This window comes from Paroedura picta, chromosome 18 (genome assembly GCF_049243985.1).
Source record: "Paroedura picta isolate Pp20150507F chromosome 18, Ppicta_v3.0, whole genome shotgun sequence".
NCBI classification, from domain to species: domain Eukaryota; kingdom Metazoa; phylum Chordata; class Lepidosauria; order Squamata; family Gekkonidae; genus Paroedura; species Paroedura picta.
The window spans coordinates 17,521,896-17,536,004 of NC_135386.1; the positions used below are offsets into that span (position 1 = coordinate 17,521,896).

At 48.8% G+C, this 14,109-nt stretch overlaps 1 protein-coding gene, 1 long non-coding RNA gene and 1 other non-coding gene across 10 annotated transcripts in view; 1 reads left to right on the forward strand and 2 right to left on the reverse strand.

Moving 5' to 3' along the window:
* Window positions 1-14,109, reverse strand: part of DENND4A (DENN domain containing 4A) — a 60,451-nt gene that overhangs the window by 45,773 nt on the left and 569 nt on the right. For 4 of the 6 annotated variants that reach the window (XR_013227443.1, XM_077318039.1, XM_077318040.1 and 1 more), the window contains exons 2-3: window positions 12,761-12,869; window positions 9,235-9,321 (exon numbers count right to left, since the gene is read on the reverse strand). Coding sequence is in view for 3 of the 6 variants with exons in the window: in XM_077318039.1 (XP_077174154.1) it covers window positions 9,235-9,239 (5 nt within the window). In the remaining 3 variants the exon portion in view is untranslated. Of the gene's footprint in view, window positions 1-1,497; window positions 1,651-3,013; window positions 3,138-9,234; window positions 9,322-12,760; window positions 12,870-14,109 lie in introns of those variants that run through there. The other 2 variants (XM_077318041.1, XM_077318042.1) reach the window with 2 other exon arrangements.
* On the forward strand, window positions 3,360-11,394 carry LOC143827944 (uncharacterized). 3 transcript variants are annotated; one of them, XR_013227447.1, is made up of 3 exons: window positions 3,360-5,796; window positions 6,716-6,824; window positions 9,966-11,394. It is a non-coding gene; the product is annotated as an uncharacterized LOC143827944 (long non-coding RNA). The 3 variants fall into 3 exon arrangements; XR_013227445.1 differs by having other exon boundaries at window positions 3,360-5,762; XR_013227446.1 differs by having other exon boundaries at window positions 3,360-5,762; window positions 6,716-6,815.
* TRNAQ-CUG (transfer RNA glutamine (anticodon CUG)) lies at window positions 13,873-13,944 on the reverse strand. The gene has a single exon. It is a non-coding gene; the product is annotated as a tRNA-Gln (tRNA).

The following is a 14,109-nucleotide window of genomic DNA, read 5'->3' on the forward strand; positions in this document are numbered from 1 at the left end:
TGCATGTGGAGGAGGATTGGGGACTCCGCGCTCTTTAACCACCACCCCACAATGGGTAACTCCGAGGGATGGGCCAAGCGATGTCGCTCCTCTTCACGTCCTCGCATGGCTTCCTTGGGGATTGTGCCCATTGGTAATTATTATTATTATTATTATTATTAGATTTATAGCCCGCCACTCCCTTGCGGCTCGTGGCGGGTAACAATATCGCAATTCCCCCCCCCCAATTAGCGGAAGGCCAGTGCTACTTATGCTCTCTGCCTGAGGCTCTGAAATGTGTTGTACATTCATGCAGTCCGGCAGCACCCATGTGCCCCTATGGCCATTTTCACAGACTCTGAACTCAGCTGAATTCACAGGTTTGCTGGACACAAATCAGCGCCTTTCTTTCTTCTCAGCTGCCTGGCTGGGATACGGCAGGGTCCGCAGAGTGTGGTTCAAAATCAATGCCCACACATGTTTTACAGTCATTGGCAATCAGTGCCTCTCTTCTCCCTTATATGTCAGGCCTTGGGGATAATATACATCTCTTTTTTTTTTAGTGGGGGGGGAGTAATAAGAAAGCAAGCTTTAAAATAAATGCAATCTGAATCTGAAGGTTTGTCTCCACCTCTCCAGTCTGCGACTGCCTCAAAAAGGACGTAAACACCGTTTCCAGTAACAGAAGAGGAGTGAGTGCGGAACATGCTTCTGGCCATCCATTTAAAAGTTAGCTTTTTATCAAAGGCTTTCCCTTCCAGAACAAACATCACATTTCTAATGGAAAGTTATGGCCACACGGAGAGAGAAAAGGAAGATAAACATCACACCGCAAAAGCACACACATTCCTTAAATAATACACATCTCTTTCTGAAGCGAGCGCCTTACATTTAGACGGCAGCATAACCTGTCCACACAAGTAGCATAAAATCTCCGACATGCCCCCTGCAAAGAGCAAATAGGCTGTTTTGAAAGCGGACAGCCAAAGATTTAATCTTCAGCTTTCCGGAGACCCCTAAACTGCCCCGATACCGGTCTAAATCCCATCTGGCTGGTGCCCATTATCTCCCTCAACATTTGCCGTTAATAGGGTGCTCTAGGACCACGAAACACGGACTGCGAGAGCACATTGTCCCAGTGCCCGGGTATTTCCCCCACAGACAGACACGCACAAACGCACCACCATGATCTCTGCATCGAGTCAGGAGACCACCGCAAACATCACACTCCAGCGTCATCGTTCTCAAACAGCACCCCCACAGCACTCCTAAAAATAGCCTGCAACTCGAATACATTTCATAATATAGCCCTTTGAAACACACTGACGCTTGCTCCCCGATGGCTCGGGATCTGTCCTAAATTTCCCCCTGCATGTCCTAGTACACACATGCCTCAAATAATGCAAAAAAATATTTCGCTTCAGTGCCTGAACTGTGGGCGCTGGCTGATCCTAGGAACGCTGCTCCCTTCCCACATGCCGAAGCATCGAGTTAAGGAATCCCAAATGTTAAACTGACCTGGCTGGTGCAGGCTGGCCTGGGTTGGTCGGATCTCAGACGTGAAGTGGGATCGATTCTGATGGACACGCGCAGAAGAGGCGGCCGAGGAAATCCGAGGTTGCTGCACAGAGGCAAGCAGAAAACCTCCGAACATCTGTTCCCGTGAAGGCACTTCCCACCGGCAGATGTTAAAAAAGCAAACCTACTTCACACGTCTGAAGTTGCCAAGTGATCTTCACACACACACACACACACACACTATACACTGCCCTGTCCTTGCACCATCTTGAGGTAAGTTACCTTACAGGGTAGCTGTCAAGATTGCACTTAATGTACATTAAGTGCTTTTGAACGGGTGCAAAATGACAAATAATGACGCCACCACGCTAGCTGCCGGGGGCTCTGCCAACTTGCCCACAGGAGACAGGCATCCGTGTGACGGGCAAAGCAGGCGACACAACAAGGTTTGCAAGTTACAAAGCCCCCAGAGGAGAGCGGCCTGACTCTGCGAACTCTGCAAGCAAAGACCCATCACCCACATGCCCGATCCTGATGGGGACCAAGCCAGGCAGCATCGGGGCCGATGTCCTACATTCAAACATCCCCCTGAACCGGGCCTTTTTGGGACGGTGCGACCCACAAATGCTCCTCCCCAGCCGCAATTCTGGTTAGCCTCCCAGGTGCTCCTGGATTCTTGCTCTTTTCCACGGCTGCATCTGGACCTCTCTCCCTGGAAGGACCTGCGTTTGGCCGTACAGATGGTGATCGAAGGACTGACGGATTCGCGTTCTGGCTGCGTCCCAAGAAGTGTGCTGCGACTCCTGAAAGTTTCTACCTGTCCCCAAATTGTGTCCGTCTTGAGGATGCCCCCGGACTCTGGCTCTTTTCCGCCGCTGGACGGACCGGCACCGCTGCTCACCCCGTGGAAGGCCGTGCACTGAGCCGGACAGACTGCAACGCCATCAACCTTGCGAGTCACTGATGGACATACTCCCATCCTAGCTGCATCCTAAGAAATGAGCAGCCGGGAGCCTGAGCTGCCCTCCCCGGCCCGAAATGTGGTCCGCCTCCCAGGTGCTCCCCTCCAGATGAGCAGGACCCCCATCCTGGTCCTTCTCCAGGGAAGGCGCCGCCTTCGCCCCCCTACAGACTGGGCTCTAAGGACCCACGGACTCCCGTTCCCGCCCTATCCAAATAGGTGAGCCTCCAAATAAGTGAGCAGCCGGGAGCCCCCAACTCTCCCCGGTGCCCCCAGTCTGGGTTCTCACGCCCCCCCCTCCCCTGCTGCAGCCAGACCCACAGGACCCCCGGCATGGGACCCCGGCACCGCCACCCCAGCCCAGCAGGCGCCAGTGACGCGTGTTCCCCCCTCCGCGCATCCCCACGTGGCCGGCGGGCCCCGGACGCGTGTCCGGACGGACTTCAAAGGCGGCGCAGAATCCGACCCCCCCCAAGGCGCGCGCAGGGCCGCCCGACACGCGTCTCGCGCATCCCCACGGCGCGGGCGGCACGAGGAGGAGGAGGAGGCGCTCACCTGCGGCGGGATCACGGAGGCGGCACAAGCGGAGGCGGAGGAGGAGGAAGAGGCGCCCCGGACCGCCCCCCGCCCGCCGCCGCCTCCTCAGCCGCCGCCGCCATCTTGCGCGCCCTTCGCCGGGCGGGGCTCCGCGGGGGGGGGAGGGGAGGGGAGGGGGGGCTCCCTCACAGAGACGGCGCCCGGCCTACCTCGCGGGGTGGTTGTGAGGGAAAGGGGGCGGAAGGGGTCCCTCGGGAGGAAGGGGTGGCTGAGGAGGGGGCTCTGGGGCTCTGCGCCCCGCTGAGGGGAAGGGGGCGGCCTGGGGGGGGCCTGGGCACCCCCCCCAATATGACAGATCAATTCCCCCGAAGAAAATGGGTGCTCTGGAGGGGGGGGGCTTCAGGGCATGGTGCCCCTCTGAGGGGAAGGGGTGCCAGCCCCCGGGGGGGGGGTCCCCAATTCCAGATCAATTCCTCTGAAGAAGTTAACAAATATTAAATATTTAAACAGTATATAATATATTATATGTATATTAATATGTATATTGTATGCGTATTTAAACATTAAGTAAAATAAGGAGAGGGGGGCACGGTGCCCCACTGAGGGTCAGGGATGCCACTTCCAAGCGGCAGAGATCAGTTTCCCCGGAGGAAATGGGTGCTTTGGGGGGGGGGGGTCTCCAGGGCATTGTGCCCCACTGGGGAGGCGTCTGGCCTCCCCCAGGCTGCATCCCCAAAACTGCTCAACCTGGGTCTGGCAACCTTCTAAATATAAAGCAGCGTTTGGGTCCATTGGTGACTTTTAAGACCCACCAAGTGTAATGCCCAGTGTGAGCTCTTGTGCACATGCTCATTTCGAGTATTCAGATCGCTCACTACTAAAAAAAACCCACAATGTACCACATCCTGGGCTACGCACTGATTTGCCAGCCCAGCACCCAGTTGAGGTCCCTTTTGCCCCACCCTTCCTTGAAGGAGCTCCATCCTTGATTTTAGCCTCATAACTCTGCAGCGGGTGAGGTTGGGGAAATGACAATCCCAAAGTCATCCAGCAAGTTTCACGGGAGAGCGAGGATTTGAACGCAGCTCTCTCAGAATTTAGTCCAGCGTTCTAAGCACTACACCTAATGAGCACTGGATGTGCGCTTCACTTTTAGGAAGTGAGTGGGCAAGACATAAACAAACAAAAAGGGAAGTTTATATAATTGTAATCAGGTTAGGGAGCAGGGAGGGTGTCCCACCTGGCATTAGGTGGGTGACAACCTAGAAGAGGGTCTTCTTGGTCATGTCACCAAAATTTGGAACTCTTTCCTCATCTGTCCCTTTATGCTGCCATCTTCCACTAGTGGTGGAAGATTTCCTTGTTTCGTCTGGCGTTCCATCAATGATCCTTCTGCCCCATATTGTAATGCTTGTTTTTATGTTTATTGTTGCTCTGGTTTAAATTGTTTTAATTATGTATTTTGGGGGAGTTGGCGTTAATGCAGCCAGCTGGGTGACCTTCAGCCAGCCACAGTCCTGATAGTGCTGTTCTCACAGAGCATTCCTGTCAGAGCTCTCTTGGCCTCATCTACCTCACAGGGTGTCTGTTGGAGGAGGAAGGGAAGGCGATTGGAAGCTGCTTTGAGACTCCTTCGGGTAGTGAAAAGTGGTATATATAAGCCTGTGCATAAGGTTAACAACTTTTAAAATATATCTATCCCAGATGGAAGGGAAATCCTAGATAAAATATATCTATCCCAGATGGAAGGGAAAATGTGCTTGTAACCAACAAAAGAATTCTGATTTCCAGTGACATATCACTCCATCCACTTAAAGGTTATAGACCAAAATGGAGTTTTTGGCATGGTGCATTCCAACTGAAAGTCGGGCCTCAAAGCCAAAATAGGTTTTTGGTTTGCTCATTAGGAAATCTAGCATCGATCCCCTTGTACTTAGAGAAACAGTGTCTGATGGGGATTGATTAAACCTAAGAAGAACCAGAGAAATGGCATATTTAAGTTGAACTTCGGGAATGAGCAAGGCTGTTGGCCTTTCTTCTTTGCTTCCAAAGCAAGTCCAGGAAAGAAATTTCTGACTCCAGGGAACCATATTGCTTATAAATTATGAAAAAGGGAAATGAATATGGGAAAGGGGGCAACAGCAGGCACTCGCTAAAGCCTCTAAAATTGCAATAAAGCAAAAGAAAAGAAAATCCTTCTGCCAATTCTTTCCCCATACAATAGGACAAATAAATCAGTGGAGAAGCTTGCATTGATTTAAAGGGAATTAATGAAGGGGGCTCAGAGGATCCCAAATGCTTGACCTCACTGGAGTTTGAAATACACCACACAGAATGGCTTGGCCCAAAATCTTCTTGCTGTTTTCAGTTTATGGTTGTATAGCCCCACCCCAAACCCCTGTTTTGTATGCTGGGCAGCGGAACAGTTGTTCCTCGAATGGCCAGACAGCTAATGGAGATTTTAATTGTTTTGTCTCCGTTTAAAATAGGCAGTAGCTTTATCATATGCATTTTGATATACTCGGCGGTTTAACAACAAATTAGCAAAAGAAAAACATCACAAATCTTAAGTCATCTTCAATGGTATTAATGTATTTAAGAGGGTTTTCTTATTTTCCATAGTTTTGCTATTTGGGATGTTTCTGCATTTGTCATCTGGAGGATCGGTTTTGTTTCTTCGGCGAGGGAACAGAGGTGGTATCTCATTTCCTGAGGACAACCTCCGATTTCAGAAAAGAGAGTTATCAAGAATAATCCTAACTGTGAGGTACATTTGACGCCAACGCATCATGACATATATGGTTTGTGTTTTATCTACAGATATACTCGTAGAGCAAACTTGCCGGTACATGCACCAACAGCAGATCTGCTATCCTAAATCTGATTTATAATTGCCAACTCCAGTTTGAAAAATCCCTGGAGATTTGGGAAGCAGAGTTTGGGAAGAAAGAAGGGAAATCATTTGGGATGTGATATATGATGCCATCAGGGGTTCTGTTTCTTCTAGACCAGGGGTGGCAAAACTGTGGCCCTCCAGGTGTCCATGGACTACAATTACCATGAGCCCCTGGGGACATCTGGAGGGCCACAGTTTCGCCTGCCCTGTTCTAGACTGTACAGGATACCATAGAAGCTGCCTTCCGAAGCTGCTTTTCCTATTTTGCGTAGGAGCCGTTGTAATCCTGGCCGAACTCCAGACCGTAACCTTGAGGTAGCCAACATCCAGGTTAGTTCTGATGTTCTCCAGACTATGCAGAACAATTCTCCAGAATAATATGGCTGCCTTATGGGGTGGACTCTATTATTGCCTGCTGTGACCCGCTCTCCCCAAACCCTGTCCTTCCGAGATCTCCAAGAATTTCTCAACCCAGAACTGGCAGCCCTACCCTAGAGTGGGTAACTCTAATCAGATCTCCTTTGCATTTCCCTTCACTTGGCTCTCCCTCATCTAGCCCTTGTTGCCAAATTCCAACCGTCTGTTTCCCAGGCTTTGACAGTTAACATAGCCAACAGGAGAACATTAGAGTTCATTGAGGACTGTTACTATTCCTTTGTCACAAGCCCGCGGGTGTCATTTAAGGCCACGGGGACAGACCCATCCGAAAGCACTTAGCAATTTCATAACAACTGAACGTGGCATCTGAGCCTCTCTCTGCATTGTGGGGTGGCTTAAGTGTAGTTGGAAATAACCTCTGTGGTTTTTTCCCATCCCATATGAAGGACAATATATTTGAAAATATATTTGAGGGAAAAAATAGATCAATGCCGTCTGGAAGTAAAACTGTAGTTCCCAAGGATCCTCATTTTAGTAACTTCCATGGTGAGTAAGGTATGATTAATCCCCCCCGTATTTTTTTTAATAGTGTACATTTGTTTTTCATGCTTATTTTCCTTTTTAATTACAGTAATTTAGCTGTCCTTCTGCTGTGTTCCACCTTTGTTAATCTGAGTGAAACACTGCCCTCTAGGCACCATGACTAACTTAGATTGGCGTCCCAGTTTTGGCATGCACTGGGAAAAAACAGACAAACCTCAAAATGCAGGCAGTAGCTCTTCTGTAGACAGTCTCCCTTCCCTTTCCATTTCACAGGCAGTTGCCTAGATAATATTTATGGCTGGGGCAGGCAGAGCGCATTGCTTCTAATGGTGGGAGCATTTCTTGCCCCTCAGGTTTTTCTTGGGTTCTAGGTAAATACTGGCCTTCACCTGGATAGGCCAGGCTAGCCTGCTCTTGTTAGCTCTTGAAAGCTCAGCAGAGTCATCCCTGGACACCACTAAGGATGTGCAGGGCTGTTCCATAGATTCAAAGGTGGATACAGACACCCGGAGCTATTTGAGCTCTTAAGACCCCAACGTGTTACAAGAAGAACTGAAGCTGAACCAGCCAACCCCAGAAAACCCCCAACTGATATGCACAAGCCAACAATGGATCTTCCTGTCAATTATTGTGATTGGTCAGTTTCAGTTGAAATTGACTGGATCCCACAGATGGAGTCTAGCCACACATTGGTCAATTACATTGTGAGCTACTATCCTGCCTCCTTGGCAGATCTACAAAGATAACATCCACGGACAACAGTTCTGTAGTGTAGTCCATTGGCACCTGGAGTGCCACAGCTTGGCGATCCCTGCAGGGTTTCCCTAAGTCAGCAGCAAGCCATTTGAATACACCAAAAATACCCCACCCCCAACCCACCCTGGAAAAATCCATTTCTTTTTTAATGTCAGTCTGGCAGTCTTTGGTTGCGTCAAGCATACCCACCCCCACAACCCCCCTGCAGTGGATGTGTTATCGTTCGCTGCCCAGGATCTCCCCAGCTGTGCTGTTTAGTTTCCAAAAATGGCTTTAGTACAAACTTTAAGTGGGTTGGACTGCAGAGTGGACAAGAAGGCAAAGATTTCCATAGCACACTGTTGGCTTCTGACACCCCTTGCCCACCTTCCCAAACCCAGCCACCTGTAGGGGGGGTTGCCAGGATTGTTAAATTGTTAGTAGATCTATTACGATAGCAATAGGACTACTAACATTTTTTTTAATGGCAAAAACCTGCTGAGGGTGCTGGGGAGGAAACAGCAGGTGTGAGGGGACAGACCCGAGAATATCCATTGCATTCAGGACAAGACTGAGAACACAACAGAGATTTCTCCTCAAGTGGGAGCCCACCAATCACTGAGCTAGGAAGGAAGCTCAGCCAATCATTACTGAGTCAGAAAGTGAACCCACAAGCCCCAGCCAATCAACAATGAGTCAGGAAGTGAGATCAGCCAATCAACACTGAATCCGGAAGCAAGATCAGCCAATCAACACTGAGTCAGGAAGTGAGCACAGCCAATCAACACTGAGTCAGGAAGTGAGCTCAACCAATCAACACTGAGTCAGGAAGTGAACTCAACCAATCAATACTGAGTCAGGAAATCAGCTCAGCCAATCAACATTGAGTACGGAAGTGAGCTCAGCCAATCAACACAGATTCAGAAAGTGAGGACACAAGCCCCAGGGGAGGAGCCAAGTACAAAATGGCTCACATGAAAGTGAGGAACTAAGTACAAAATGGCTGATTTTTGAAGGGGAGGAGCAAAATACAAAATGGCTGCCTTAGGAAAGGGGAGGAGCCAAGTACAATATGGCTGCCATGGGAAGGGGAGGAGTCATGTACAAAATGGCTGCCTTGGGAAGGGGAGGAGCCAAGTACAAAATGGCTCAGCCAATCAACACTGATTGATTGTGTGAGCTCAGCCAACCAACATCGAGCCAGAAACTGAGCTCAACCAATCAACACTGAGTCAGGAAATGAGCTCAGCCAATCAACATTGAGTCAGGAAGTGAGCTCAGCCAATCAACACTGAGTCAGGAAGTGAGCTCAGCCAATCAGCCAATCAACTCTGAGTCAGGAAGTGAGCTCACAAGCCCCAGGCTTCTTTAAGCCTATGTTGGCAGCAAAACAAAGGAGGACTTTGAGTTCAGCCTTCGACAGGCAAATAAATAATTCTTGCCCTTTGACAGGAGAGGGACATGCTCAGCCAAGGTGGGGGATGCCTTTGCACACACGCAGACATATTTATTGCTACTGGAGAAATTATATAAATTCACTGTCATGTTAAAAATCAACAACAAATAGTTCACTCATGCCAATAATTCTGATAAAAGAAGTGCACAAAAAGTGCTTCGAGGACAACACAGGACAAGCCCAAAAGATATGAAGAGGTCCCATGAAGAGGGAACACTGGGACAGACATACCTCATGAATGATCAGGTGGACATTTCATGCTGTCCTAGCTGTGCTTCCTGGTAGACACCCCTGGACCAACCCCCAGGTGGAGATCTCCTGGAATTACAACGGAGAATGCTTTGGAAGGTCAACTGAGTGGCATTATACCCTTTTGAAGTCTGCCCTCCCCGGGCTACATCCCCAAATCATTGAGAATTTCCCCATCTGGAGTTGGCTGTCCTGCTCTTGGTTCTGTCCTGGAAACCATTTTTCTTTCTCCTGAATCCAGAATTATTCATGCCGGCCCCTGACTGGTTACTGTCATCTGTGTTGGGTGAGTGGAGGTCACAGGTCAACCACTCTACCTGTTTGGACAATAAGACCTTGAAGGTACCATACATGACTGACCTTGTCTCTTCTGTGAAAGCCATTCTTGAGAACACAATAAATTCCTGGTGGATTGGGTTTACAGTTTACGCATGAAGCCCAATAACACCAGGGCCCTTGTGATGTGTGATCTGATTTCTCCAAAAAAGACAAGTGAATTGACCAGTCCCTGAATCCTGTTAGAAATGGGTTAGCTCTGATACATCCCAAGCCCTAATGGAGTTATGATTTCACACACAGTTGCTCATGCAGGAAAACACAGAGAACTGGGTCTGTTTTGTATTCACTGTTACGATTAACTGGCTTTATATGATACACACGCAATGCCTTGATTAATAAATAATACATATTTTCCCCCCTAATTATTCTAATAGCACATCTCCAGCACATGGAAGGCCTGTTCAGACAATTCGGAATGTGGATTCAGCAACAAAAAGTCGTGCCAGGAGCCCACCCACGGCACCAGATGGCTCTGATTAGTCCGCGCCTCATTCCACGAAGCCTGTAATGAACAGGAAAGGATCAAGGCCCGCATTTATTTGTGAAAACATCTGATTTCGCAGGAGGGATAAAGACCTTAACCTTCAGCTATATACACAAACCACCGACAGGGAGAAGCAAGAATCCTGCAGCACAGGGAGACAGTGGCTTGAACCTTTACAACAAGGCTAAGAGACACCCCAGTGGAAAACCAAACAGCACTTCATCCAAGTGACATCCTAGAATGCACTGACAGATGTCAAAGAACGCCCGTTCCAGATTAGTCCCGAAGGGGCCAAAGGACCACCGAGTTCTAGCTACAGCAGGAACAAAATGTGAAGAGAACACCATTTCTAGAGAGAACTTGGGAAACCAAGCTACGAAGGGCATCAGATCAAGCCACAGATGTCTGTGCAGGATGTCCTGTGTGGATGTAGCTTCTCCCGTAGCTCCACCGGTGTGCAAGAAAGTTGGCAGAAAGTGCCAGCAAGTCACAGCAGGCTGATGGTAACCCTGCAGGGTTTCCAGGGCAAGAGACTGACCCAGGGGGTTACTGTTGCCTGCCTCTACATAGCGACCCAGGACGTCCTTGACGTTCCCATCCAAGTACTAACCATGGGCCAACCCTGCTTACCTTCTGAGATCTGGTGAGATTCAGCTGAATGTTGTCATGTCACAGCTGACGGAGAGCCAGCTTAGGGTAGTGGTTAAGAGCAGCGGCTTCTAATGTGGCAAGCCGGGTCTGATTCCCTCGCTCTTCCACATACCACTTGCTCGGTGACCTTGGGATCGTCGCAGATCCTCCATTTCTTTCTTTGCTTTAAAGACCAACTTTTCTTGGATAACAAATGCACTATTGGAAATTTGTCCACACGTGCAAAAAATGTCCACTGTTGTTTAATAAAACAGTGGCCATCAGGAATTTTATAGACTGGACTATGGAAGGGATCCAGATTTCTATTCTAGGTTCTACTCTGTAGGGTTGTATCAAACACAAAGAAGCGCTCGTGCACAATCTCCTTTTCATCCTTCCAACCAGCCCTGTAAGGCAGGCCTGTATTATCTCCCATTGCTGAAGCTGAGAAGCAGATGGCTTGCTTAAAGGCGATACTAAGTGACCATTGGAGCCACAAAGTTTGGGGATGTGGGGAATTTTTAATTAAAGATTAATCCGGCCCTGGTTTAAGATTTTTCTGCGTGGTTGTCCGGTCCTTCTGGAATCCCAGCCTGGCCTCCCTTTTTAGCTATAATAATTGTTTAGGAAATGTGCCTGCTGAGTAACATTTTCCATGTACCCCTGAGCCCAGCTAGAGATCTGGAATGAGAAAACAATAGAAGGCAGCTGCTAAAACCTGGGGCTTGGGGAATAACTTTTAAGAAATGCATGACATATAGAGGAAAGAATGTGAAAAGGGGGAATTGGTTATTAAATCTATCTCTTTTTAGGAAATTCCCATTGAAACTAGAAGAAAGAGTCCCTCGCTTGATTTATTTTCTGTCAGATAGAACAGAGCCTCCCACTAAAAGCCACCTCTCTCAAATCTCATACCCCCCCCCCCAAGGAAATACAGTGGTGGGTATCCAGCCATCTACAGGTTTCACAGGCTGGGGTTTTACTGCTTCCTCCCCACACTTTCAGCAGTCCCCCACAATTTCGATCCTGGAAGTTGGAGAATGGGGGTGAAAGCACATCTCTTTCCACAAACAGAAATGCCATTCTGGTGGGGAAGAGCCCAAAATGGACGAAGGCCATTGTCTCTTGTAGGTGCGTGTTTCGATGCTGAGTTTGGACTGGTGGATTATAAGAACAATGTGCAGGGTCCTTTCTGGAGTTAGAGGATCTGGCCATCCTGCATTCATCAACCAGGGTTGGCGCCTTATTAACTGAAGCTCTGCATCTGGCACAGGATCATTGGGTGAAGTGTTTTCTGGGAGGGCAATGAAGGAGGAAACCTCTTTTCCTCTCAATTTCTGCCTTACAGCAAGAGAGCCACTGTCTGTGGTGACATTTTAAAAGCTTCTTGTAAACTAAACACTGGCTGACTGCCACATTTCTCAATTTCTTTCTCACGAAGATGTTTGAAACTAAATTCTTAAAGGGGAAAAATGGTCCATTTCTTCAGAATATCCACCCCGGGGGGTGGGGGGAGGCGGGGAGGGACGAGCCAGAAGAGGGAGCGTTGGTGATTATTCACCGCATTTCAGAGACTTGCTCAGAACTGTACAGGTGTCTATACTGCTTAGAGCTTTGTTGGGTTTCTATGGTGACCTCCAGTGTTCCTACCAAGGAGGGAAAACATCTTTTTAAGAATTCACAAGCACGATTCCTGCTGACGTTTTGGCCACTGCCCTTCAAATCCCACATTCTTAACCATATGGCTCATCTTGCCCCTTTAAAAGCTAAGTTCTTAAAAAAAAAATTGAACCATAGAAGGGAAGTAGTATTTGATGTTTCGCAAAGTTACGACATTTCCCTGGTTTTACAGAGGAAATTAAATTGAAAAATATCTTCGGAGTACAAAGGAAGACACACAGTGACCCAATCTAGTGGATATTGCCCTTAAACATCTGGGAACGGAGCCAGAAAGCAAGACCATCTGTCATCAGAAACCCTGCTGTAGAAGGGCATAAAGCATCTCTGGTTCTTTGTAATTCTGTTAATTCATCTGCTGGGGGATCACATGCATACCTGACTCAGGGGACACTTCTTGCCATGTTGAATTGTATCTGGCAACCTGCTGCTGATTTATCAGGGGCCCAGGACGTTGAGCGTGGCTTCATTCAGAAGTTGCGATTGCCTACGGAACAAGCATACACGCACACATTAATCCTATATATTTAGGAATTGTGATTCTTCTGATTGTGTTCTGATTTGGCCTTTTGTTTGTTTGTTTCCAGTCATCAAGAGATGGAAACACAAGGATAATTCAACCCAGGGACTCCGCAGGATAGATCTTGGAGTTGCCTTGAGGCCATGCAAAGGTTATCCTCTTTTCCTCTTAAGCGTAGACCTCAAAATTAATCTTATACTTATTTATGGTATGGCATGTGGCCAGGAGGGCCAAGAATTGTTTGGCAAAGGATGTTTGGAGGTGGTTTGCCATGCCAGCCTCCACACCATGACCCCTAGTGTCCTCCAGCCAAACAAAGCAGTCCTGCTTAGTTTCCGAGACCTGGGCTCTCCAGGTCAGGGCACGCTTTAAAACTTAATGTGTGAATGCTAGCATGGTGGAATTGCCAATTCTGGAGATATGAGTTTGGAGTCTGGGGAGGGCAGGGACCTCCGGAGAGTAGAATATCACGCAGGCCCATCTCCAAATCAGCCATTTTTCCCAGGGGAAGGGATGTAAATTAAAGAGCGCTTGTAATACCAGGGGATCTCCAGGCCCCACCTGGAATTTGGCAAAGCTCTCAGGCATGATGGAGAGCTCATGCTCCAGAAACGCCCCTAAGGCACGAAGACGGTTGCCCCAAATATCGCCCATCTGCAGAGCCCTTTTGTGGGATGAGTTTTTGGGTTTGGAGGGTAGAAGTACAGCGGAATGACTCAGAAATGGCCAGATTCAAGGAGGGAGCCCTGTTTGGTCTGAAGGAGCACAACAACAATAGAGTCAGGTTGCACCTTTAAGACTGACTAAGATTCATTCAAGGCGGGAGTGAGTGCATGCTCCCACATTAAATAAATCTTGGTTGTCCTTAAAGGTGCTACCAGACTCTTATTTTGCAAAATGGGCAGGCAGCTCGCCGGAGATCCGTCTCTTTTTTAAAAAAGGAGAATTCCGGAGGAAAAGGGAAGCCGGCAGGTTCCACCGAGATTTGAACTCGGATCGCTGGATTCAGAGTCCAGAGTGCTAACCATTACACCATGGAACCGCTACGGCAGCCTGGCTCTCGGGCTCCCTCTAAGTCGAGCGCCTTCGCTTCCCGCCCAGCTGCAGCCCGTTTCCGGCGGGGGGGGGGGCCTGGGGGAGGCGCGTGTCTTGCCGGACAGGGAGCCCCCGTGGGGCATGCAGGGAGGGGGGTGGGAGGGGCTGGCCG